The 25,158-nt window shown below is 41.9% G+C and overlaps 1 protein-coding gene across 9 annotated transcripts in view; it reads right to left on the bottom strand.

The window, feature by feature from the left end:
- Window positions 1-25,158, bottom strand: part of ptprt (protein tyrosine phosphatase receptor type T) — a 258,730-nt gene that overhangs the window by 72,910 nt on the left and 160,662 nt on the right. For 5 of the 9 annotated variants that reach the window (XM_069169709.1, XM_069169711.1, XM_069169713.1 and 2 more), the window contains 2 exons: window positions 23,905-23,937; window positions 3,715-3,869 (listed from right to left, as the gene is read on the bottom strand). In XM_069169709.1, coding sequence (XP_069025810.1) covers window positions 3,715-3,869; window positions 23,905-23,937 — 188 coding nt within the window. Of the gene's footprint in view, window positions 1-3,714; window positions 3,870-15,314; window positions 15,345-23,904; window positions 23,938-25,158 lie in introns of all 9 variants that reach the window. The other 4 variants (XM_069169717.1, XM_069169719.1, XM_069169710.1 and 1 more) reach the window with 3 other exon arrangements.

The following is a 25,158-nucleotide window of genomic DNA, read 5'->3' as shown; positions in this document are numbered from 1 at the left end:
TATGCCGTCGCTTATAAATGTGATTCAGCGCAAAGGCTTGCTTTTTGTTTTTTGTTTTCCCTCAAACAGTGACTGATGGCTACTACGTCCTCGCAGATACACTATCTCCCACATGCACACAGGGGCTGCGAGGGGGTCTATAAATAAATGATATGTAGGATAGACGCGCGCACACACACACACACACACACACACACACACACACACACACACACACACACACACACACACACACACACACACACAATAAGATAAAACCTAGGGGGACTGCTGGGAGACTGACTGTGACATATTATATGCCGGCAAAACCCGTTCAATAATCCACAGTAGATATCACAGCGAGCCTACACACATTTATCTATTGGACCTGAGGCTACAAGGGTCTGTGTGTGTGTGTGTGTGTGTGTGTGTGTGTGTGTGTGTGTGTGTGTGTGTGTGTGTGTGTGTGTGCGCGTGTGTGTGCAAGCGCATCAGTTCTTTGCGAGGGCCGAGCTAGTGACCATAAGTGGAAAAGATAAAGACATTTACGCCACACCTTTCCTGTATGTGTTTTCTGAGCAGAAGACACGATATGCCTCTTTCTTTTATTTCCTCCCGAAGCCCCCGTTTCATCGTATTCAGCTCTTCTTTCCTGCTGTTCTACCGAGAGAGCACTTTTTTTTTTTTCCCCCCTCTCCTCTCCCTTTACAAAGTGCACGTTCGTTTGGTAAATGTTAGTTTCCTTCAGTGTTTTCACTCACTCACTTCCACAAAACTCTGCCGCCGTTTTCCTACCGTTGTCCCGAGGGTGAACTGCGTCTCCTGACGCGTCTCTCGGACAACCGCGCTGCTATCAGACATTGAAAGTCCAAGTTTTAGCCGTGACCAAGAACGACAATTTGTTTTTTTTTAATAAAACATAAAACGTTTGCTCACCAGTTGCTCTGAGAAACTTGAACTCCATTTGCTAGAACAGAATTATTATTATTTATTTTTTTGTACCCCTGTTTCCAAGCTCCTCTTCAAATGGAAATAAATGGCAGGAGGCTGATACAGACCTCATCCAGGGTTTGTAATTGTCCTAATGTTGTAAAAAAAATAAATGTGATGATAATTTCCTGATGTGAAAATGATCCCCGCCTCCCCCTCGCCCTCCTTATTCTAATTCATATTCAGTTTTCTGTACCTCTCACCCTCCAAACACGACCATATGTTCTCCTCTTCTGTGATAAGATCCCTCTCGTCTCATGCGTTCGGGCGCCGTATGTTAATGCTCAACTTTAATACGGCGAAAAGTGCACCTGCATACCGAAAAAAAAAAAAAAAAGAAACACAAAAATCCGCTCTGACAGCAATGTCCCGTGAAGATAGTCGGTGACTGGGTGCGAATGCAATAACACAAAAAGGTTATTCGCCCTGCGAGGGTCCATTCGTGCAAATATTATTGGGTACCCTACCTTGTGTCAGCGTTTTTCTCTGTCTCATTAGGACTGAGCCTGGATCACTGGCTGTGAGTGAATGTGTGTGTGCGCGTGTGTGTGTGTGTGTGTGTGTGCATGCGTGTGTGTGCGCGTGTGTGTGTGTGTGTGTGTGTGTGTGCGTGTGTGTGTGTGTGCATGCGTGTGTGTGTGTGTGTGTGAGTGTGTGTGTGTGTGTGCGTGTGCGCGTTTTGTCTCCATTCTTTTCTCATATGTTTCAAAGCCGAAATCCAAACAGAGCGACAGATACGTGAAAGCTGACGGCCACAAATCTTAAACAACAAACTCATTAAAGAAACTGGCACAGAAAAAGAGACATCATTATGATGTTTCTATCTGGATTACACCTTAGGAAACCTTTAAAAGCCGATACATATATAATACGTTGGCCCAAAATATAAAGGAAAAGAAAGAAGGGAAAAGTCCGGTCCCTTTTGCATGTCCAGACTTCATGTGCCCAAAATCTAATCAAAGAATTGCACTTTGAATACTAAAACTCTTGTTTGGCCCCAAGCAAGGTCTGGTGAAATCTGCTTCTGGAGCACACAACAATCCGCGAGTTATGAAATTACCATTACTTTCAAGCAACCTTTCGAAAACTCCAAACACAGTTTAATTAGGGCCTAGTTGGGGGAAAAAAAAAAAAAAAAAAAAAAGGTCATGTTTAACATGAACAATACTAAAAATGTCATCAAACACTCAAAGTGAAAGAGACAGTTAGCTCCTTCGTCTCCGGGGCGGGCGACGTATCGAATACACGTCGGGTAGAAATCACCGTCTTGAGATACGCCTCGACTTTACGCTTCTTTGAATGAATACTGTTTTGTTAAAGTTGAACTCGGTTGTGATTCGAGGTTTTAATATTGTTGCGATGGAGACCGGTCGTGAATATAAACAAGAATGTTTTTGATTAGAGACATCATTTGCAGTGACGACAACAATCATCCTGCTGGTGTTATTTTAACGCGTCAAAGGGTTAAATGAAGTCTATAAAAAATATCGCAATATTAATTTGAGGCCACACGACCCGGCCCGAACTCTCTGCACGTGGGGCCGAACAGCTGACCGAGCCAATTTCTTTTGTTTTTTTTCATCATTCATCCATTTGCGACGGTATAAATAAAAGCGCTCGGCCTCCGAGTGTTTCCGATGCAAAAACATTATCGCACGTCAGAACCGCAGCGCGGACGGTCGGAGGGAGAGCGCAGGCAATTACGGCCAGCATTAGCTCGCCGCTTCGTCCCTCCCCGGCACACTTTCACGGCCAAGCGCTCCCAAAACGCCAGCTTGACATTTTCGAGAGGAAAACGCCCTCCCGAGAGGTCCGCGTCTAATTACACCGGACACGCACGCACGCGCAGAGGCGGAATATGCCGCCGCGGTTGCAGACCGGCCAACTTTAGTGAGGTTGCGGCTGAAGCTCCGCGAGAGGCCCGACGGCGCGCGTGGCCCGCACTCGCCTGCGAACGGAAACGATTACAGCAGCGCGAAGCAAGACGGGAGCGAGCCTGTGATGCCGGGCGATAAGACGACCATATGGAGGGTTTTATCCCTAAAATGAGACGTCCGCCATTTCAGTAAATGAATGTGACAGAATGATTAATGGCACTAAGGCGAAGCGTAAGGCGCGTTTTCAAAGTAGTAGACGAAGAGGGCAAAACGAACTTTACAAATGCGAAAGAAAAAGTCAACTTGCAGCCAACTTGCAAATTATTTGGAGGGTTTTTGATTTAATAACTGCACAGCAACCTTCGCCGGACACGTGTTGTATTCTTGGGTTATATATTTAGAGATTAGGGTGGAGCACTATATCATACGTTTTTGCTTATCGTTTGTTGCCTCTCTTGTAGTTTCTGTACTTTCTCTGCGATTACCGGCTCCGCCACCACGCTCATGTCTTGCATCTCCATGCTGTCCTTTTCTCTCTCCGCTCTCCCCTCACCCACAACCGCGTCCAGGCAAACGGCCGCCCGCCTCCGAGCCTCCGAGCCTGGTTGGAGGTTTGTCTTCCCACCCTACGGAGGTTTGTCCTCCCTTTAAATGGACTTACGTGGGAATTGTTGGGTTTCATCTGTATAATGTCGCAAAGTTTTGTTTTAAGGACTTTACTGTGTTAAAGCGCCTCGAAGTGACCCGTGTTGTGATTTGGCGCCACATATTCTATCCTCCGACTGAACTTCACGACCTTGCCGCCGCCTACAGTTGGTACATTTTGGATTGCGCATTCACGCTACAGCTGCTGGGGATATTGACTTACTGAACCCGTTGAGGTCCTGGTTGGAGGTGGAGAAGGGGTCGTCCTTGTGCAGGGTGCTGACTTTCGTGGTGCTCTTGTCCGCCGTGGTGACCGGACCCATCTCCCTCTGCTGAGTGGAGCTGCTGGCGGTCTCCTTCTGCTTTTTCGCCAGCTTCCTACAGTTGTACGAACACATACACGCAAACAAGCGCGCACGCACACGCACGCACACACACACACACACACACACACACACACAAGTAGGTTTACACACACAGACACGAACGCAAGTGCGTTAAGTCCACGTGCAGCGCCCAAAGAGACAATTGCAGATACGCAATACAGACGTACATCTCAAAAACAAAAACAAAAACAAACACTCTCGGGCAGATGATTTATGGTGACGACAGCGGGCAAAAGAAAGATATATTTCTTTATAACATACAGTGACTTGAACACAAAAGAAAAAAAATGCCACATAAAGATGAACTTTGGGTTTTTATGCATTGCAGTATTAAAAAGTTAGGAAATATATACATATTTCTGTTTACAGTGTTCGCAGCAATATACTGTAAAACATGAAAATGGAATTGAATTGGACATTCAATTCCTTTGTAAAGCAATGCTTTTAAGTCAACTTTATGTTATTGTGCCTGGGTTGTAATTATGTCGTTATAAAACATGTTCTTATCTATTACGGAAACAAATAAAACCCTCCTGGCTATTACTCCTGTTTTGTTTTGTTTTTTTATTCAGGATGAAGTTGATGCACGTTTTAAAACCTTGGTTCTGCTGGCATCGCATACCGGGTGGTCGTGAAGTGATTATTTAGCCTTGGAAAAATACAAGAAATCGTCAAAAGATCATTTAGTTTTGAGGTTCCTCATTCCGTTGCTCCGACTTCCTCGGACATTTCGTCTCGTACAGTAGAATCGAATTCAGATATTCCAATAAAAAAAATAATAAAAAAGAAAACTGGCACAGTGACAAACCACGGCGTCTAAAACGATACCGCTTCGGAACAATTCATCGTGAAGTAAAAAGCATCAGCGAAAGTGCTGACGGAGTAGTTTTGGCCCAAGCTTTTGTTTCAGGCTTTGAGCTGATGGCATAATCAGGCCTCCCATCCAGTAGCTACATTTTAACGGCTTCATTTCCAAGATGACTCATTCTCTGTAACTAACTGGGAGAAATATGTCCGTGACCCCATTATTGGTTGATGTAACGGCTTTCAGTTAGAAATTAAAAGGAAGGGTAGTTTTTTATTTTTCTTCTTCTTTCTTTTTCCTCTGGAGCAATTAGAGCAGAGAACGGACAGGCGACATGATCCAACGGGGAGAGGTTGACATTCAGTAATTGGGGCAACATGTGGGGGCTTCTACAGTGGCTATACGTAATGGTAAGTGTAGTTGTCTAATGACTGGTGATGAGATGTCCCTTGAGTGCTGTTGCGTCCTTTGATTTTTTTTTTTTTTTTTTTGTCTTCCTCTTTCTTTCACTGCTCACACACCACAGCTCCCATCTGTTGGCCAATTTTACGTCGAATATTACGCGGTTTCACCTGAACCTTTCCGTTTTCTAGGTCCGCCCGAGGGACCAGATGGCAGAAGCGACAGCGAGCCATTAACAATCTGACACCGTCCGGTATAGCCTCGCCGGAGGACTTTACGGAAGTGCCAAAACAAAGCGGATTCTACTGTCTTGTCCTTGCATGTAAAGAAATACCTCCCCTGGAAGTCAGAAATGTCCCATGAACCCGAAAACACCAGAATAGATCATTAGCGTCCTTCATTTTCAATTTGAACGCGACATATTGTTCACTGCACGAAAAGTTTTCAAGTTCTACAGTATGACTTAAATGAACTCCGTGTCTTTCTCTGCAGTTTGACTCGGGGAACTGCAGCTGGAACGTCACCTCGACTAGACAAACTGTGTCCAAATCGTGTCCACAGTCCCAGATTTACTGTCATAAGAGGCCCACGAGGCTTGTCACATTTTAAAAGGTCTTTCTTAAGAAGCTAAAAAAAACAAAAACCATGCAGCCTCCTTTTGCCTGAATCTGAATGACAAAAAAAAAAAAAAGTATATTTCTTTTGCAGTTTATGGTGTTTTAACAATCTGTTGTGTAGATCTCGTGTTTGATGGGGAATTTTAACGATAACGCATAACGATTTTGTATTTTCCAAATATTTGTCGATCATTCAATTACTAGGTATAGCACAAGAAGTGGAATAATGAATACAGCTATTTCTCTATGTCGGTAGCCTGAATATGTGGTGGTACAATTAATGGATGTTGGTATTTACACCTTGTCAGCCCCTAAAAGGGGAACATCCAAGTGATAATCCTGGAAACCTTTTGATTTTTCAGATTATGGAGGACCACCCAATTACACCATTGGGTTTTAATCTATTTAAGGCTGGACAGTTTCATTTGACGAAGAGATTTTGCTCTATCGACACAATTTCTGAAGTTTCACCAGCATTAGCAACTAGTCCATTTTAATGTGCAACAATGTCTTTCATAATCTGTAGATTAAAAACATTGAATAGTGGGCCCTTAAACAACACTTTCATATAAAAAGGTAACAACAACTGATTGACAAAGTTCTGACTTTACCCCGTTATCCTCCCTTTTGACACGCCATAGTTTCAATGGTATAGTCCATAAATCAACAAGTGTAACAACTGTAACTTCCAGCTGCCATTGATGTGTATTAAATGAGATTCGATTTTATTCAAATTGATCGAGGAAACTAATAGATTACTCCAGAATGTCCATGCACGCCGCTAGAGGGTCACGCAAAGTTTTTTTTATTTTTTATTTCCGAAATCTGTATTTGGACACACCTGTTGCGTATTACTGTCTTATTCAAGCAGCAATTAAAAAAAACAAAAAAACCTCTTCTAATTCTAAAGGACAAATCAACAGTGACTTGAGGTAGTTCTTGAAATTAATTCACATTACTTACTTTACAAAAAAAAAAAAAATCCATTACATCAACAGAAATCATAGCAAGAGCTCATGTTCACAAGACCCCATAGATCAAGGGAAATATATGATTTCATTTTTTCACCAAGCATTTTCCCTTTTATACGTAATTGTGTTTTGGTGTTAGAGAAATATACTTTTGATCTACTTGTAAACCAGCAGACAGCAACGTATGATGTAAAAGCTTTGGGTTCATCTGGGGGTTGAAGTGAAATCCAAAGAGAACCAAGAAGCCCAGTGAGTTTCTTTAACTTTCAAAAACAGCTATAAATGATTTCTTTAGAATTAGAATGGTTATGTACTTCAATACCATTCAACTGAAGATCAGGTTTATGTCATGCCTCTGCATTACTGTAATTACTCATTAGCTGCGTTATTTCGCTAACGAGGGAGCTCGTCTCTGATCCGTCTTGTTTCCTCTAATCAATTTTTTTTATGATGTATGTGCAATACTTCATAGAAAACATTACATTTTTAATGAGGAGCTCTAATATACAGTAGCATGAAGGATGGTCAACTTTTTCCATCGACATTCTTCAAGGCCAAATTTCCCAGGAATGTTTTTGGTGACTCGACCAATCACTAACTGGCAAATTGAGTTTTGGATTAGTGTCTTCAATTATCCAACACTAAATAAAGGACCCTAAAGTAACCATTTAATTTAAATTCATTTTTTTTCTTCCAGATTTTTGTCTCGGCTGTCCTCCATTGTTGCAAACTGCTCCATTTCAGACCCAAAAGCATATTGAGTCACTATCATATCAATTCAAAGAGAGAGATACAGATTCCCCCAAAAAGCAAAGAAATCAATATCAGTCTGCTGTTAAGTTTTGGAAGTGTCTTTAAAATCGATTGTGTTTGAAATAATGAACTGTTATCACAGCACCATGCCTGCATTTGAGTATTTGGCTTGTATAACTCTCTTTGTCATAGTGCGTACTGGATATAACCATAATAGTTGCGCCATAAACTGTATTTAAAGATAAAACATAGCAAGCGATGACATCAACAATTGGTTCGCTATGGGGCCAAACTGAAGTTTAGAGATTGGCTTCACGGTCGCACCATTTTTTTCACTTAAAAAAATGTGTCCGCAAGGCAAGGTGCGTTGTGCCCGTTCTATTCAATTCATTTTAAAATAGCATAATATGTCTATTAAAATTAGAAAAACATAAAGAAAATATTATTTTTATTTATTTACTTATCGAAAAGAGAATGGGAAATCCCTTGAAGGTTTCTGAGTGCAGCTAACTGAAAAAACAGGCCATAATTGCGGTGGCATCAAGCTGTCGGAACAGAACGGCCCAGTAAACCAAAGTTCCTCACAACGTGGACAAGCTGCGTTTTGTTGACGCGAGGGCCTCCTGTTGTTTGCAGATTCTATCACTAATATTTGCATCAAAAACCTCAATTTGAAACAGTAAATTTAGCTCCAGTTGAGTCATACAAAATCCATCTGATACTTTCTTGTTCTGAAGGAAAAAAAAAAAAAAACTCCCCCAGAATCCACCAACACATTTTTATTTTCCTACTTACTGAAAGTGTCTGATATCCAGTCACGAACGGCATACAGTGGGCTGTGTGTATAAGCGTTGGCTATAACGCCGGCACGTGCGTATGTGCACTTGGTTTTTCTATGAGCAAACAGCTCCATAGCCTCCATGTCCGTGGAAGAACTGCGTGTTCTGGGACATTACGCCGCGCGTGCATATGCAACACGTGTCTGTTGGGTTCGTTGGTACACGCCGGGCAGCGGGTGGGCGTGTTCCTCGGTGACTTATCACGAAGTGACCCTAATAACGCCTGTTTATGCGTGTCTCTGAAAAAAAAAAAAAAAAGCCCTCCGTCTTTTCTGAAAAGGCAGAAATACGAGGCCAGCGAAAGCACATCATATCTACAGTGACTAATCGAGCTTCTCTCAAAACGTCTAGACTATAGACCGCTATAATAGAATAAATTAATCTGCATGCAAATGAGACCAAAAAAAAAAAAAAAAACTTCCTGAACAGAAATCACCCCTATTGGTGACAGGTGGCTGGTTAAAACATAAGCCACAAAATGAAATCACAGCAACGTTGACTAATGACTCTGCGGGGACCACTTAATGTCAAAAAGAAGTGTGTTTAAAAACAACTCTCATTTTTATTCCAACCCACGATCAAAAGTTTCTGCAGCAATTTTCACTTAAACAAGAAACATCTCTCAGGGTTGCTACCTGTGAACACGTCCGGCCATAAAACGTACAAAAGAAATCTTGAGAAAGATATCCATCCGTCCGTTATCTGTTCCTGCTTTATCCAGACGGAAACAAAGACCGGTCACACTTTCGTTCACACCCGCGGGCACATTTTCTTTCCGAATCACCAATTAAACCCGACGCGCTGCGACTCTTTTGGACGGTGGGAGGAAGACCCCCCCGAGCACCCCGGAGAGAGCCCAGGCAGGCAAACCCAGCAGACGAAAGACGCCCGGCCGAGGTTCCAACCCTGGATCTTCACTGCCGTGAGGCGACGGCGCTAAACGCCTTTAGAAAAACAATAAACACAAAAAAAAAGACTAAACATCCGACGGATCGTTGGAGCTGCGAGGTCTATCTCGGATCTGAGGAAGGAACAGCTCGAGGAACAGGTCTGAGGTCGGACTTGAACTCTTCTGCGTCGAAGCTTAAACGAACACCTCTTCTCGCCAAATCTGCTAATGCTTCGTTTTCACGATATATAAAAAGTTGCCTTCGGGGTGCAAATCACGCGCTGCATAATCATCCAATATGGAGAGAATTCCTTCTGGAGACCGAACTCATATCACGAGTTATTGCATGTGCGGTGTGCATAATTATTTAAACGGTGAGAACGGTCTGTAATATAGGTGCATACAATAATATGTGCTTACTGTGCACATTTTTGTTATTTATGTATTTATTTTTTTTCTCTCTTTGTGTGTTTGTGAATGCGTGAGCAGCGTTTACATTTTGCTCAGCCCTATTAAGGGTCAGAAAGCAATAAGCTAGAGGTCACACGCGGAGGCAACGTCCCTTCTCATCCCCGTAGCGACGCGCCGGGCCCGGAGTATAAACCGGCAATAACACGGGCGTGCGACCGAGAGAGATGTCGGAAAAAATATGAAATTAAAGCAGTAAAGCATATTAGCGTTAGCGTGGGTGCGTCTGGGATCAGATGATGAAGCTGTACTTGCCCTTGAGTACTGAAGCAATTCTGTGGGAAAAAAAAAAAAAGACAGAAATGGGAAAAAAAAAAAAAAAAAAAAAAACCCACAAAGATTAGAAGCCGGAGACAGAAAAGCGAACGAGGCAAAGTAGAAAATAAACAAACGAAAACGGTTCAGGAATAATATAAGGAAGGAAGTGGCGGGTACGAGACAGAGAGAGAGAGAAAAGCAAAGAAAGAAAGAAAGAAAAGTGCGAGACAGAAATGAAGAAATGGCCCGACAAAGTTTTCTCCCATAATCATTTCCTTCCATCAACTCCAGATTCAACCGCGCTTCGACTCCACACCAATTTATAAAAAAAAAGAAGCGTCCTGTGTGATTGGAGCTTAGAGTGGCCCTATTCCTGGCTATCTGACCGAACTCTGGCAGAAAGTGGGCAGGGTGCGAGGAGGAGGAGGAGGAGGAGAAGGAGGAGGAGAAGGAGGAGGAGGAGGAGGAGGAGGAGGAGGAGGAGGAGGAGGAGGAGGAAGTTAGTGAAAGAAACGAAAGACCAACTGAATGGAAAAAAAAAAAAAAAAGAAAAGACGAAGAGATCTGGAGAGCGAATAACCGACGGGAACAATCGACATGGAGGACAGATGAAGGCGTGGAGAAGGAGTTAGTGACAAAAAGGAGAGCGGGCATAACGTAAAAGAATAACTGAAGCAACAGATGGAAACTCTAAAGTTGAGAGAAAGTCCCCCCCCTCCCCTCCTCTCCCCTGGTCTTATTATATTTCTTTTTTTATACACCTCCGCCCCATCGCACATTCATCCCGATAATGGACTCGTTTGAATGATAAATTCCTCGCATATTGTAAGTGGCAATGAGCGCGACATAATCCCTCTTTAATAAATGTCAGGGCGGCAGTTCATCAAGCGACTAAGGTTACTCCGCCGAGTTGCCGACAGCGACGAGAATCGCGGACGATGTTGTTGCCCCCCCCCCCATCCCCCGGTGACGTTAATTGCCGGGCGTTTGATGCGTCGTTAATGAGAGATGTGCGCGGTAAGATACGCTGGTTTTATTTTATTTTTTTTTTTATTTACATGAGCTGAGTGCTTCCTCCCTGATGGGCTTTCGAGAACAGACACTTACAGTAGAGGGGGAAGACGGGGAGGGGTGGGAGGGGGGGGGCAAGATGAGAAAAAAATGAAGTGAAGCAACAGCACTTTCGGTAAGGCCAAAAAAAAAAAAAAAAAAAAAAAGCTTTTTAATTGTTGCTCATTTGATATATTAGATGTCATGAGCACTTGAAGGGTTCATTTCCCAAATGCTGGGGATTCATTTAGTGAAATTCAATACTGAAGTTTCATTGCTCAGTATTTCAACAATGCTGAGGATTTTTATTTATTTATTATTTAGTTATGTTTACTTGTACAGGGAATAAATACAGTTTGTAGCTTATACCAGCATTTAGAGCCTATGCTAAATTAGCAACATATATTTTGGGGGAATTTATGACCTTTGATCGGGGTTTATGATTTGTTTTCCTCTTTGTAAGAGGCAGAGATTTAACCCATTGACCTCGAACCCATTTTTTCAAAATGTTTTTTTACTTCTTGTATTTACATATTTTTGTTTGGCCATGCCGTACGTTTTCTTTTTTCAAGTTGAGTTAGACGTGGCAGAAATGGCACCACATGACGTAGACGTGATATTAAATTTGAATAGTTTTATGTGAAAAAAAAAAAAAAAGGTTTTTAATCTGACTTAACACTCATACAGTACTTGATGGACATTGACTACATTATATCAACTACATTTCAGTGGTTTGACCGAGCAACAACCAACCATGATGTCATCAGTATTTGGTATTCGTGAAGGATTTTAGTCTCTAGAAATTGGCAGAGACGTATATTGTTGGACAAAAAGCTACAGATGAGCACACCTGTAAGAATCACCATTTACAGGTGGACATTGTTGTTCTTGGCCCGCAGAGCGACGCATGCAGAGGGGGGCATTGAGTCTTTTTTTGGGGGTGGGGGGGGGGGGGGGAAGCTTGGCATGTCAACGCGGAGGGACCTCAAGGCCTCCAATCAAACGAGGGGAATCGACGACATTTGTTTCACTCGTCGGGGGGAATTGACAGAACTCCTGTCTTATGGGGCTGGAAACGGCCTCAGCCGTCGGGAGGGGGTGTGGTGGGGGCGGAGGGCGGAGGGGGCAGCCGGATAGCTTAAAACATCCTGGAGCCATCCCCGGCCAGCGCCGCAGTCAGTCACTTCGGGATGACAGCGGTAGCTCCGGAGGAGGCTGCAGGCGAAGGCCAAACAAACTTTCATCTGCGTATCACAGGATTTAGAGGCAGACCTAGCGAGAGGAGGCACAGATTGAGGGATATATATATATATATATATATATATATAGAGAGAGAGAGAGAGAGAGAGAGACTGACAGAAACTCGATTGAAAGAAAGAGAGAGGAGAGTGTGTGTACACACACACACACACACACACACACACACACACACACACACACACACACACACACACTCTGCGGGAGTCTCGCACAAATTTAAACCCCTCTCTTCATCTAACAGTAAACATCCCGGGGCTCGAACTGTGTCGACGTATAAATGCGAGCGCGTCTGCACGCGTGTTTGTGCAGCCGCTGCTTTGCGTCGTAACATTTAACCGGGGATGCTGTGGAGCCAGAACAGGCGCAGTTCATTTTGAATAATGCGATGCATAATAATCTCCGTGACCTGCTGTTCACCTGCAGCCTCTGGGAGACCGACGTGAACACGCACCCTTGACGCTAGCGGCCGTGACGTAGGGTGGAACTCCTTTTTTTATTTTTTTTTTATTTTTATTTTTTTTATTTACAGGTAACTTTAATTTATGTTTCTAAGTTTTTATTTGTCGTCCGATATTCATTTGTATTTTCTTAATTTGATCTTTTAACGCTTTTATCTTCTAACGCTTCTACTTCCTTGTTTCCGGAGGGAAGGTTTTTCGGCTGCGCACCGCGCTTTTGCTGACTTAACGGGCTTCGATAGCGCCTCGCCCTAAAGTTAAACTTCAGCATTGTCAAAAACAAAAGAAACGTTGGAAAAGCATTCCACTCGTGTGTACGATCTTGGAATAAGCCTCGACTAAGACCCCCGTTAAAATAGAACCAACGTTTTTGGTAGAGGTCCCCGGTAACGTCCGCTCCACATCGGTCAATCTCTATAAGGCACCGTCTTCAAATTTCAAATTCTACACATAAATGAAGGTGTTCGTGAATTTCTTCGTTCCCTGCCCGTTCCCACTGCGTGCGTGTCTGAACGTGGTCATTCCCGGAGTTCACGCGTATTGTGGTGTCTTTGTGTGATCGGTTTTAACTCCCATCTTTTTCATAGATTAGTACGTGTGTCCGCATGTCGACACGTTTGCAGGAGACTCGGTGCGACGCCGCGGGCTCACTTTGTTTTTTTTCATTTTTTTAACAAGAAGAAATTAAACACTGCAGCGAGCGCGTGGAAAAGAGGCAGCTAAAGCCACGGCGGTCGGCCGCTGTTTTTCTAATTGTGTCTGCTTCTCAGTGGAAAGAAGTAATTTCCGGCGGGGTCAAAGAGCCTCGGGGAGGCTGTCTTAAGAGGAAGTTTTGGCATGTGATGATTGTTCCGCTCAGTTAAGGACTCAGGCTGCAGATTTGGAGGATTTTTTTTTTTATTTTATTTTTATTTTACGACGCTTTGAAGACTGCCAGAGAAGCAGGGAGGTTTTTTTTTTTTTGTGGAAATTCTCTGCAGGGATTTGCGGGTGAGCTCGGGGCAACGGAGTGCATGTGATTGCGGCAGGTATGCTGGGGTGTGTACGTGTGTGTTCGGGAGTGTGTGTGTGTGTGTGTGTGTGTGTGTGTGTGTGTGTGTGTGTGTGTGTGTGTGTGTGTGTGTGTGCCGGTGCATGTATGAACAGACAGCTATAATAGCTCCTCATTAGAACTGGTTAATAAGCAGGAAATGGCCACTTGGTGGAGGAGATAAGAGTGAATTACATTGACCTTTTAGGGTGACACGCGTTAAGAGGCGGACCGTGCAAACAATGCAGATGAAGTCTGACTCGAAAATTTCCCCTTCGCCGACCAAACTCGGGCTGAAGTTACACCAGCCGGTCGTGATACAATACACACTCAACCGTGAAGAGAAGCGTCTAGCTACGGAGGGGATATTTTTGGTACATCCCACATTAAAAAGAACAATAACAGGAAGTTGAAGGAATGCTGTTTACAACAGCAACAGCAGATGGATGTAACTTTGTAAACGTGAAGCAGGAAGGTCACAAAAGTTTAGATCGTTTGCCGTGTGCCAAATGACGTATACTTCCTTTAAGTACGCTCGCAAATAGTGCTCTTACCTGTCAGGACTCTTATCTGGAAATAACTGTTCCCGTGTGAATACATGACCCGCCGAAATATCCGCAGCTTCAACTGTTCTACCCCAAAATATTTCCCTGTTTTTGGTGCCTACTTTTTGACACACTCGATAAAACACGCTGATTCTTCCGTCCAGCAGCGGCAGTGAAAAAGAAACGCCGTTGTTTGATGTTCAGCTTCCTCAGACGCCTTCATTTGGAAAATTCTTTGCGTCGGTGGCCCCGCCGCCTTTTCCTCTACGTAGCCAAGAAGGGTGGAAAGGGTCCACACGACTTTTGTGGACTGTTTTGAGCTAGTACGCAAGTGCAACATTTGGAACACAGCATGTGACTTTCCAGTTTCAAAGCTATTATTAAGTGTTAAAAACCTATGAAATATGTACATATATGGTGACGTTTAGTAAACTTGGCATTTTTGACATTGCAACATAACATACAAAATCATTTTCTCATGCACTATCTCTATAGTTGTTTTGGTAAAAAAAAAAAGAAATGTGAAAGTATATATTAAAAAAAAAAGGTCAAATAATACATATGAACTGAATACATTGTTAGATAATAACTTTGATTTTGAATGCTGTTGGGAAATGTCAATATTGTCAATTCCAGTTTTACAACAGTGTGAATTGTTTTGTGTCACTTCTCTGTTCTTGCATTTTCATTGGCAAGTTCCTGTAAGTGTGAATTCATGTACATCCAGAAACAGTTTGCCAGGTTGTTCTGTCCATTTTTTTTTTTTTTTTTTTTTTTGTATCATGCAGTGTAAATCATATGTTGGCTGGTAAAACAGCAAGAAAAAAAAAACAAAAAAAAAAACAGGCGAAATGTGGATTCTACTTTTCGCCAGGGGAATTTTAGGTTTTTTCCCCCCCAGAATTTCTAGGAAGTTTAAAAAAAAAAAAATTGAAGATTCATATACTTAATTTATCCTCAAATTCAACAAGGGTTACGTATGATACAAGTTAAACAGGATGGCAAGAAAACAGGACAAAATTAAAATAGAAAAAAAACAACCAAGTAATGTTCTGAAGAAGGAGTCGTTCCTGGTGTGAGATCTCTACTTACAGGTAATAAGAGTAGGAATAAGCATGTCTTCTGAAGCATGGTGAGGTGAGGCCGATGATGACAACAGAGCAAAACCCAGAAGAAGGACAAACACATTGGATTAGTTCATGGTTTGAATGAGAAATTATCTTTTGTATTTTGACTCGTTGGCATTTTTAAAACCGATATGCTACACGTTCTTCTGACCACCTGTGCAACCTGTCCGTCTACGTTTGCTTGTCTTCGTGTCCTCATGTAAAAGCTGTTTCTGTATTTAAAACTTTGTCTCTGTAGATTTTTTTTTTTTTTGTGTGTGTGTGCATTTTGCACATGCTGAGCGTTTCCCTGCAGATATTTAGCTGAAATGCTCAGCTGTAAATCAGCCGTGAAGCGTTCGGCGGTTCGTCAAATAAATTAGACGTAATAAGGAGCTTCATGACTTGTGAAATTATTACTTCGCTCTCCCAAAAAAGAATTAACTCTTTTTTTTTCAGAAGAGCGTTCAGTAACTTTTCAGGGATGAAAACATGGACGTCAGTTCATTCATTTGCCCCCCCCCCCCCCTCCATGCTCTCCGTACAGATCCTTCAATACAACGCTATGAGAGCAATAACGAGTAAATAAGAATATGTTTGTTATCATTTGAAATAAGGCCGAGTAAATCAGGGCAAATAATACACTCGATGGTTCGTTTTGTGAACTGTAATCTACTCTAAATAGCTGAAATAGCAATGTTTGACTTTGGACTCACTTCGGGTATAAGTAACCATATACGTGATCGTTATATACTCATCCAATTAAGTTGCGTCAAAATTTGCACAGCAGTTTTTCAACACCAAATACATTCAGTTTTGGATGGTTTAAAGTAATTCACTGTAGTTCACAAAGAGTTTTGTTAGCAGACATCCTAACTTATACACAATATTATACATTTACAATGTTGTGTCTCGATACTAAAGTACAACTCTTTTTTTTTTAAATTTTTGTATTATTAAATTCAGACTGAAATGCTTTAAGATTTCAGCCCGGTGTAAAGTCTAACCGCCTGAATTTGCTTTAGCATTACCGGCCCTACCACGTTTGCTCAACATTGGGTAATGCTAACAGGCTCTGAGGTTTCATTGATCCAGCAGGGGCACACGGGAGTTTCACCGTCTACGCTGTCATCCCGTTATCGATTACCGACAGGTCGGTTCCCCCGGAATATTTACATTCGATTAACCTGCTGAGGTTTTTCAATCACACATGAATGCTTAAGTCTGCAGAGGATAAATAATGGTAACCTCCTAAAAAAAAAAAAAAAAAAAAAAAAAAAACAGGCACCACTGATGCCTCCATCACCAACAGGCTGGTCAGCAGACAAATGAGGGGAAGAAGAGTGAAAGAAAATGAAAGAGGATGGAAGTTGGAAGAGAAGCAGATGGAAGCAGGGAGGATTGGTCAGTGTTTGTTTGTTTGTTTGTTTGTTTGTTTGTTGTTGCGCGAGGCCGTGACAGATTTACAATGGATTGAATTTAAAGGAACCATTCACAGAAAATGCGGTATGTATTATTGTTCTTCTTATTATTGTTGCTGTTGTTATAGTTGTTTAGTAGTCTCAAATTTAATGTATTGCAAATTAAGTGAATAAATAGAAGAAAAAAAATTCAACAACAATATTTGTTCATACTGTTCTAAAATTAAATTTATTGCAGAGTAGCTAAATAAATAAATAAAATTCAAAATAAAACCTAAATTGAAATGAAATCAAAACAGAACCAAGACGTTTTTGAAGTGTTCACCGGAAGCTTTTCAACGTTCCCTTCTGTCCTTTACTTGGTCGCACAATCACACATCTACACCTCTACATCCCACCTGACCAACATCATCCGTGTGTGTGTGTGTGTGTGTGTGTGTGTGTGTGTGTGTGTGTGTGTGTGTGTGTGTGTGTTTGAGTGTGTGTCTGTGTGTGTGATGCTGGGCTCACTGCGGTACCTCTGTAATAGTCTGTTGGCAACTTTTCCCCCTGGCATGCACCCTTCATCTGGTGAGAGGCCAGAGATTGGGATCTCATAATATCTAAGGAAACACACACACACGCACACGCACACACACACACACACACACACACACACACACACACACACACACACACACACACACACACACATACGTCGGACTGAGTTTCGGTACGAGGGGGAAAAAGTAAAGCGTGGGTCGAGAGGGATCAATATTTCCGTTCAGACCTCACATGACTACGAGCTGCATCTATCTTGTGTAACTACCTCTCTATGAAGGACAAACACAAATGAAAGTGTGAGGAGGGGAATAAAAAAAATAATAAAATAAAGGCGAAAGAGAGAGAACAGCTGACACATGCAAATTCCTCACATACTCACACACTGCTGTTTCGTTTCAATAGCCTTTACACACACACACACACACACACACACACACACACACACACACACACACACACACACACACACACACACACACACACACACATTTATACAACCCCACCCCACCCCCCACCGTCCCCACCTAACGCTGCCCCACTTCTTTGAAAACCTCCCCACACACACTGTCACACCCATCTTTTAAGGGCTCTGCTGACATTGTCCTTATGATATTAATAAAGTGCGGCGCACTGAGAGCCCGGCTGTAAAAGCCACAGCCGTTAAAACTGATCATAAATATTAATACAGCGGAGAAAAAAACACTCCAGCAGGTTGTGCATGGCGGTGTGTGTGTGTGTGTGTGTGTGTGTGCGCGCGTGCGCGTGTGTGTGTGTGTGTGTGTGTGTGTGTGTGTGTGTGTGTGTGTGTGTAAACGACAGATTGGGAGATGAAGAGACGGTGTGTGTGAGAAGAGGTGGAGGGGGGGGTGATGTATTTGTCACTGTATGAAAGTTAATGACAATACTCATTTGTGTGTGTGTGTGTGTGTGTGTGTGTGTGTGTGTGTGTGTGTGTGTGTGGGTGAGAGATTTTGTTTCTGCAAAAAGTGAAAAAAAAAAAGAATTTGATTGATCGCTTGCCAATCAGGGATATTTCGAACTTTTGGGATTTCATTACAGCTCCGTAACAGCTCGAGAACTTTGTGTTGTTAGCTTTTCTTCGGAAGCTGACAAAAAAAAAAAAAAAAAAAAAAAATGAAGACCGGCAGAAACTCATTTGTCCTGCAGGAACATGGCGTTCCCATGATTTAACTGCTCTCCTACTTTTTGCACGTTTCTTTTAGGGACAGTTAAGAGCACTCAGCATTAAAGAAGAGCAAAGAAATACAAAACCGGAGAACTTTTGTGTTTGCACTTGTTTCATTCAAACCAACCAACAGATGTAATTCAGAGAGGGACAAACTGTATTATCATTTTTAACCATCCCTATCTGGAACCCATCTGCTGTGCTGTTTTACACACGGTGGCGCCTTCCCTGTTCGATTCTTTAACACACACTTTTCTTCCCCCAAGTGGAGATGCAAATTACTTCGGCCCAAATGCCGTTCAGAATTTCACAAAAGTCTTCAACTCTTCGTCAACACGAAATTAGGGAAAGAAACCGGGCGCCACCCGTTGTTTTTTTTTTTAACGGCCGTCGTGAAGCCTCGGGTTCGAAATTCGCCCCGGCGCCCATCCTGCTAGTTCAGAGCGCTTTCGGAGCCGGAGGTGACCATATTTGGGGCGAGTTGAATTGGGGAGCCTATGGAAAACCGGCGCTTTTTTTTGGAGCTGACCTCTAGTGGCGACTCGGTGGTATTGCAGTTTAAGACACTTCCGCATCGGCCTCGTTTTTTTGGAGCCGGAAGCTACGTCCACTTTTATATACTGACTACGGCAGAAACTGACTGAATCTGGAGAATCAATCACCCCTGAGATCTATCATATATATTTAGTTTGAATAATATGATTTTGTGCCACCTTGTCTGTCAGGTAATGCGGTCTAACACGGCTCAATTTTAGTAACCTCGCCATAAGGACCTTCATACATCCTTCAGCGAAGGTCGTTTCTCACAGGTTTCTGCCACATACAAACAGGTTCAAAGAACAAAAATATTCATATACGGGCTTCTTATAATTCTGCACGGATGGTGTCTACTTCTAACATGCAGCTGCTCACACAGACACCCGCTTTTTCTCCTCCGATACGATAGCTGGACTTTATCTCGGCTTTGCATTATTGTTTTTGTTTCTGCTGCAAAAACATATTCACCATTTTCCCACTGTGATGATGGCTACGGTTTATCACGGGCTTATATGAATACTATCGGCCGCAAAAAATACACACAAAAGACACACACCGTCAACTCTCTCTCACACACACTTTTTTTTTAGAATGATGTGATGGCTGTAGTTTATCGTGCCGATACATGGTGTGTCATAATAGAATGTAAAATTCCTTTCTCCTAAAGGCTCAGTTGGATGGAAAAATATCTCACCGACCGCACAGGCGTGTATTTTCCCGCTCGTACGCACACGCGTGACGCAGTGCAATCCGTCATGTATGCACACCCACAGGCCGGCATCCATGTAGACTTGAACACAAGCCTTCTGGCTGACTGATGTTCGATGTACATGTTTGTCACAGCGTGTTTGCTAAGACACGCTGACTAACACCTGAAGAGCAGTGATTGGATGGGCGGAACAAACGGCCGATTCGTTCCGCCATTACAAAAATGGGAATTTGGAGTTGACGTCTGTCAGTTAGTAAATCAACTATTTTGGGCTTTTATAAAAAAAAATTAAAAAATCCTGCATTGTAACAAGTGTAGTTGTCATTAACTCGGGTATTGTTTTCTTTGCTTCACCTTTCCCTCCTCTGCTCTCCTCTGTTTGTGTATCGTAGAGAAACTCATGCAGGAACATTTTTTTTTTTTTTTTATCTCCTGCTACATTCTGCACAAGGTTCATGTTTATTGTCACATTCTAAACATTTGATCAATTTGATTTGGTTTCGCGTTGCAATTTTGCGAACGCAGGGAATAGCTTGCATACTGACGTCCCTATACTGGACGTTGATTGGTTCGTAGACGGCGTGCGTCAGACAACGGCGTGTTGTCAATTTAGCTGGTAGCCTTTTTCCGTTTGAATGAGTAAAAATCTATGAAAACATTCACTTTGTGTCACTATGTTATCATTATTATGGCTTTACGACCAACACTTATTTCCTCTCAGAAAATAAGTTGGAAGTTTTGATAATTTTTATGCGTTTTTCAAGCTTAATTTGGATTTTTGCATCTGAACAAATTACAGTTAAAAACTCCCTGAATCTCCACATGGTCTACTGCAGCTCATCTTGACTTCTTTTCCGAAAGTCCGAACCATCCAGAAAAGTGTTTTCACACTGCAAACAAACTGAACCGTGGTTTACTTCGATCTGGACCTTTTGGTCGGGCCAGATCCGAGGAACCTTTCACACCTGCTTATCTTAGTTCGGACCAAACTGAAAAGTGCTTGCGTTGCTTGGCCCGATAGTCTTTATTCTCCAGCTTTGTCATATCTGCTTCTTTCTATGTTGTTCTATGAAGAGTTCTTGTTTTTACGTGTCATTTTCACTCCCAGATCACACAGGAGGTGAGAGTTTGTACTACTGTGTGAGTGTGTTAATGGTCGGCCATCCCCCCATTTTAACAGCGCTGTAAGTGGACCATCAAGCATTTATCACAGCAAGCTGCAGAGTCCATTATTCACATCTGCACAATGGGAGTCAAGTCCAGCTCTGTTGTGAGTGTGTGTGTGTGTGTGTGTGTGTGTGTGTGTGTGTGTGTGTGTGTGTGTGTGTGTGTGTGTGCGCGAGTGCAGTTGAATAGTGAACTGATACTCACAGTCTTTAAATTGAGGGATATACTATACATAGACACACACACACACACACACACACACACACACACACACACACACACACACACACACACACACACACACACACACACACACACACACTTCAGACTACTTGGCATTGTAAGAGCCTGCCATTTGCAGTGGATCCAGCCCGAGTCCATTCGCTTGGGCTGGCATCAGTTACTAATCGCCTCTCTCCTCTTGTCATACACCGAGATCCCCCGGGGGTGCAGTTTAATGTCCGGAAAGAATATATGTCCTTTTGCTATCTCAGTATGGAAGATCATCATTCATTTTTTTGACTTCATAAGATTGGGTCAACTAGATTGAGGGCGGTAATGTCTTATAAAAATGCGGGCGAAGGTATTCCCATCATTTCTTAATGAATCAAGTGTCACAGTAGTGAAAACCTTTTACTCCTTAAGGGAGAATTGACACAACATAAACCAAAAATCTAAAAGATGGGGCCTTTCTTTTGTGGAAAACAACAACAATCTGTTCCTCCTTATTTTGTGACCTTTTACACTCTACTGACATAATTATGTACGTATTCGCGATTATTTGAAAACAATTTTTTTTTACAGCATACAAAGTAAAAGAAAAACCTAAAAGTATTGAATCAAAATCTGGGCTTTTCCAAAAACTTGAAATAAAACAACTAAAAGGTTTTATATTTGATTTGGTAAAAGCTAAACGGTAAAGGAAGTGCACCAGAAAGTCATTTTGAGGTGGTGAGATGTTTTTCATCATTAACTTTAACAAAACAAAAACTTTCTCTAAAACCTGAGTAGACCTATCCACTATGACCTCCACAATCTTGAACACACAGCACTAGCTCAACATCAAACAACCTCTTGACATACCTAGCTTTCTATAGGGTGATGAAATGCACGTCTATATATATATATATATATTGTTTTTTTTTTTGCATGTTTAGATGGTGTGCTTTTTAGAAATGTTTATGTGACCAGATTCAACAACTGTAAATATCCCCGTTAAAAGCATATCGCTTCCACTTGTCCATCCTGCTGCAAGGCCACATTGCTCTCCAGTAAATATTCAACAGTGTAAACAAGGATATGTTGAAACCTTCAAGAGGAATTCAAGATGCAACACTTGGAGTGCCCCGTGATCTTTCTTGGAACACTTCAAAAAAAACTTTAAAAAAAACTCATCGTGTCTAATTCAGAGTTCGATTATAAGTTTCTCCAAGGCCTCCGAGTACAGAGGTGTGTGGAACTCGAACTGTAAATTGAGGACGTTTTCTTTTCTTTTCATTAGAAACTCCAAAGCGATAGCTACCATGACAGGCACGGAGCGGATTGTCTTTGAGCCCAGAACAGTGTGGGTGAAGATATTTGTGAAGTGTCACATTTCATTCGGCACGAAGCCTCTGCCTCTTAATCACCCGCCCATGTTCTATTTGCTGGAGCCAAACACATCATTTCTAACCTACAAAGTTGCACTAATTAATTTAACCTTTTTTTCTAATTTTGGAGACGGCTGGCTTGATTCTGGCTTCTGATAAATCCGTGCATAATTGTTTGCTCTGTGCTGAGATGTAATCAATTATGCCAATCTGTTCACGCAAAATAAAGCACCATATTGTGGAACACTTTATCTTTTTGTTCCTCCGCCTAAGTCTCTGTCTTTCCAATTTACGAGAGAAAATTGACTACAGGTGTCAAAAAACAATTGTTATTGACAATGCATCAAAAGCAAATGAACGTATATCAGACAGACAAATCCAAACATCTCTCACCATACAGAGGACACAGAGCGGTACATTGTGATGCAGTGACGGTACTCGGAAATGATGGACTCATGGTATTTTTGTTTTAAAATGAGCACTTTTGACGAAAAAGAAAAGAAAATCCAAAAAGCACAGATGGGATGCAGTCACGATGGAAAAAGCACAATGACTCAAAACAAATGACCAAATATACAAGAGGGAGGTTTTCCCAAAAGCATCTTACTTTAGTTGACTCGCTAACGAGTGAATACTGACAGCAAAAGATGACTGAAAGCCGTTTTAAAAGTCCCATTTTCAACAGAATACTATGCTAAATACTTACTGCGCTTATTCCCGATAAATAATGTATTAGCCATTAAAGAAAAAAAACAACCTGAACGTCTGTAGGAAGAATGCAAGACACGTGCATTTGAGGACTTTTACAATGGCTTTCATTGGAATTTTCCAAATTTGAACCACTTGGTGACACAGATCCGGCCGTTACGTGGCAGCGAGAGGAACTTAAACTCTGAGTGCCGAAACTGCCGGGAAGAAAATTACACGCGTGTCACAGAGACTAAACTATGAGGTGTTTCATGTTTCATACTCTCTGTAAAGAAAACGGATGTTTAGCTCCCAAAACATCTTTTAGTGTTGCTCAGGACAGCACTTTCTGTGGCTGTCTTCTCTTTCCTTTTTTTGGGGGGGGAAATGTGGAGATTTGTAACCACAGCAATTAACACGTGTCTGGGCACACTGTCAGCACATTATTGCTGTTCAAAGGTGCACAGCATCCGAGCTGTCCCAAGCAAAGCATTTTGTAATTTTGTATACGATTTTCAGGATTTATTATAACAAAAAAAACATTTCTCTACCATTTGACTCATACTGAGAAGAGCACATCCATTTTCCACATGAAGCTTTGCTTCATAAGATGCATTTGGAAGAAAAACGCTAAATGCCAGAAAAAAAAAGCAAAAAAAAAAAAAAAAAGCGAGGTGAGAGTCACAGTGAGGAACGTGGAGTGGATGCATTCATGTCTAGAAGTAAACATACAATACCCCACGCTCAGAGTTCTCCATGTGTGAATCTCTCTATCGGAGCAAAGGCAAGGCAGGTACAGGACGGGACGGGACAGGAAGGGGCGGAGCCAAAAGACAGCAAACGGCAAGATAGAGAGAATTGAAAGAAAAAAAAAAAAGAAGGCATGAGACTCCAGTCAAGAGAGATTTATGCTGAGAAAAGACATCTGCAACATTTTCATTCTTTCCACTCCCTCCATTGTTTTGTTCTTTCTCTGTCGACCCTGAGCAAACTGAAGCAGACTCGACTCTATGAAGCCGCTGCTCTCTTCTTCTTTGGTTTTTCCAGCATTATTGTTGTTTTTTCTACAAATTGCAACACCATTTCTTTGTTGAGGCAGAATTCTTGCAGGGAAAAAAAGGACTTTTATTATTCCTTGGAATGAGCCATGATAGGCTGCAGAGAGGGGACACCGAATTAATTTGATTTTTATCCGTTTAGGCAGCCATGGAGGGCAGACTCTCTGTTGCAGTGTAAATCAGTGCATGGACTTCAGTAGGTTTTCAGTAAAAGTGCTGACAAGTGATATATAAAGATAGAAGGTTTCATCAAGGTGGCAACTTTCAAAACGTTAACACATTGAAACTCCAGAGTTTCACAAGTGCCATGAACAATTTGTGAAATTTGGGGCCCAGGAACACTTTAAAAACAAAACAAGATTCGTGTGATGCAAGAAAGAGAAGCTTAAGAGTGGATTGTTGCAAAGAAAATCCATTTTACCCCCATTGTCTTGTGGTGAATATGAAGATAATCTGTCAGAACCGATGAAAGAGAAATTCTACCGCGTCAAACTTTAATGAATGTATTTTTGGTTGCCAGTAGAAGTGACTTCAGAGAGAAAAAAAATACTGAATTTCTTTCTGCCAAGCGACAGTAAACATTTTGAGATCGTCTTGAGTGGCCAAAAAAAACATGCTAATTAAATCCTTTTTTTTTTTTTTATATTTTTTTTTATTTAGCAAAGTGTCACTTTAGCTTTCTGAAAAACAAGCTTTACATTTGTAACACTTACTTGACTAAATGTCAATCTTTCCTCAGAAAAAAAAACATTAATTTCCTCATTTATTTAGGATAGATTGAGGAAATGGTAAACGTGGTGAGATGTTTATGGCAAAAAATTTCAAATTTAACTAAAAATGTTCGCTTGTTATTGACACTGTTGCTGAGATGATAAGAGCTAATAGAGGAAGAGAGTGATTGGTCAGCTGGAATGGATCAGCTTGAGTGTGGAA

Source organism: Embiotoca jacksoni, unplaced genomic scaffold, assembly GCF_022577435.1.
Source record: "Embiotoca jacksoni isolate LCO1_2020_lvr unplaced genomic scaffold, fEmbJac1.0.p SCAF_46, whole genome shotgun sequence".
NCBI classification, from domain to species: Eukaryota; Metazoa; Chordata; class Actinopteri; family Embiotocidae; genus Embiotoca; species Embiotoca jacksoni.
This window is presented reverse-complemented; position numbering and strand designations above follow the sequence as displayed.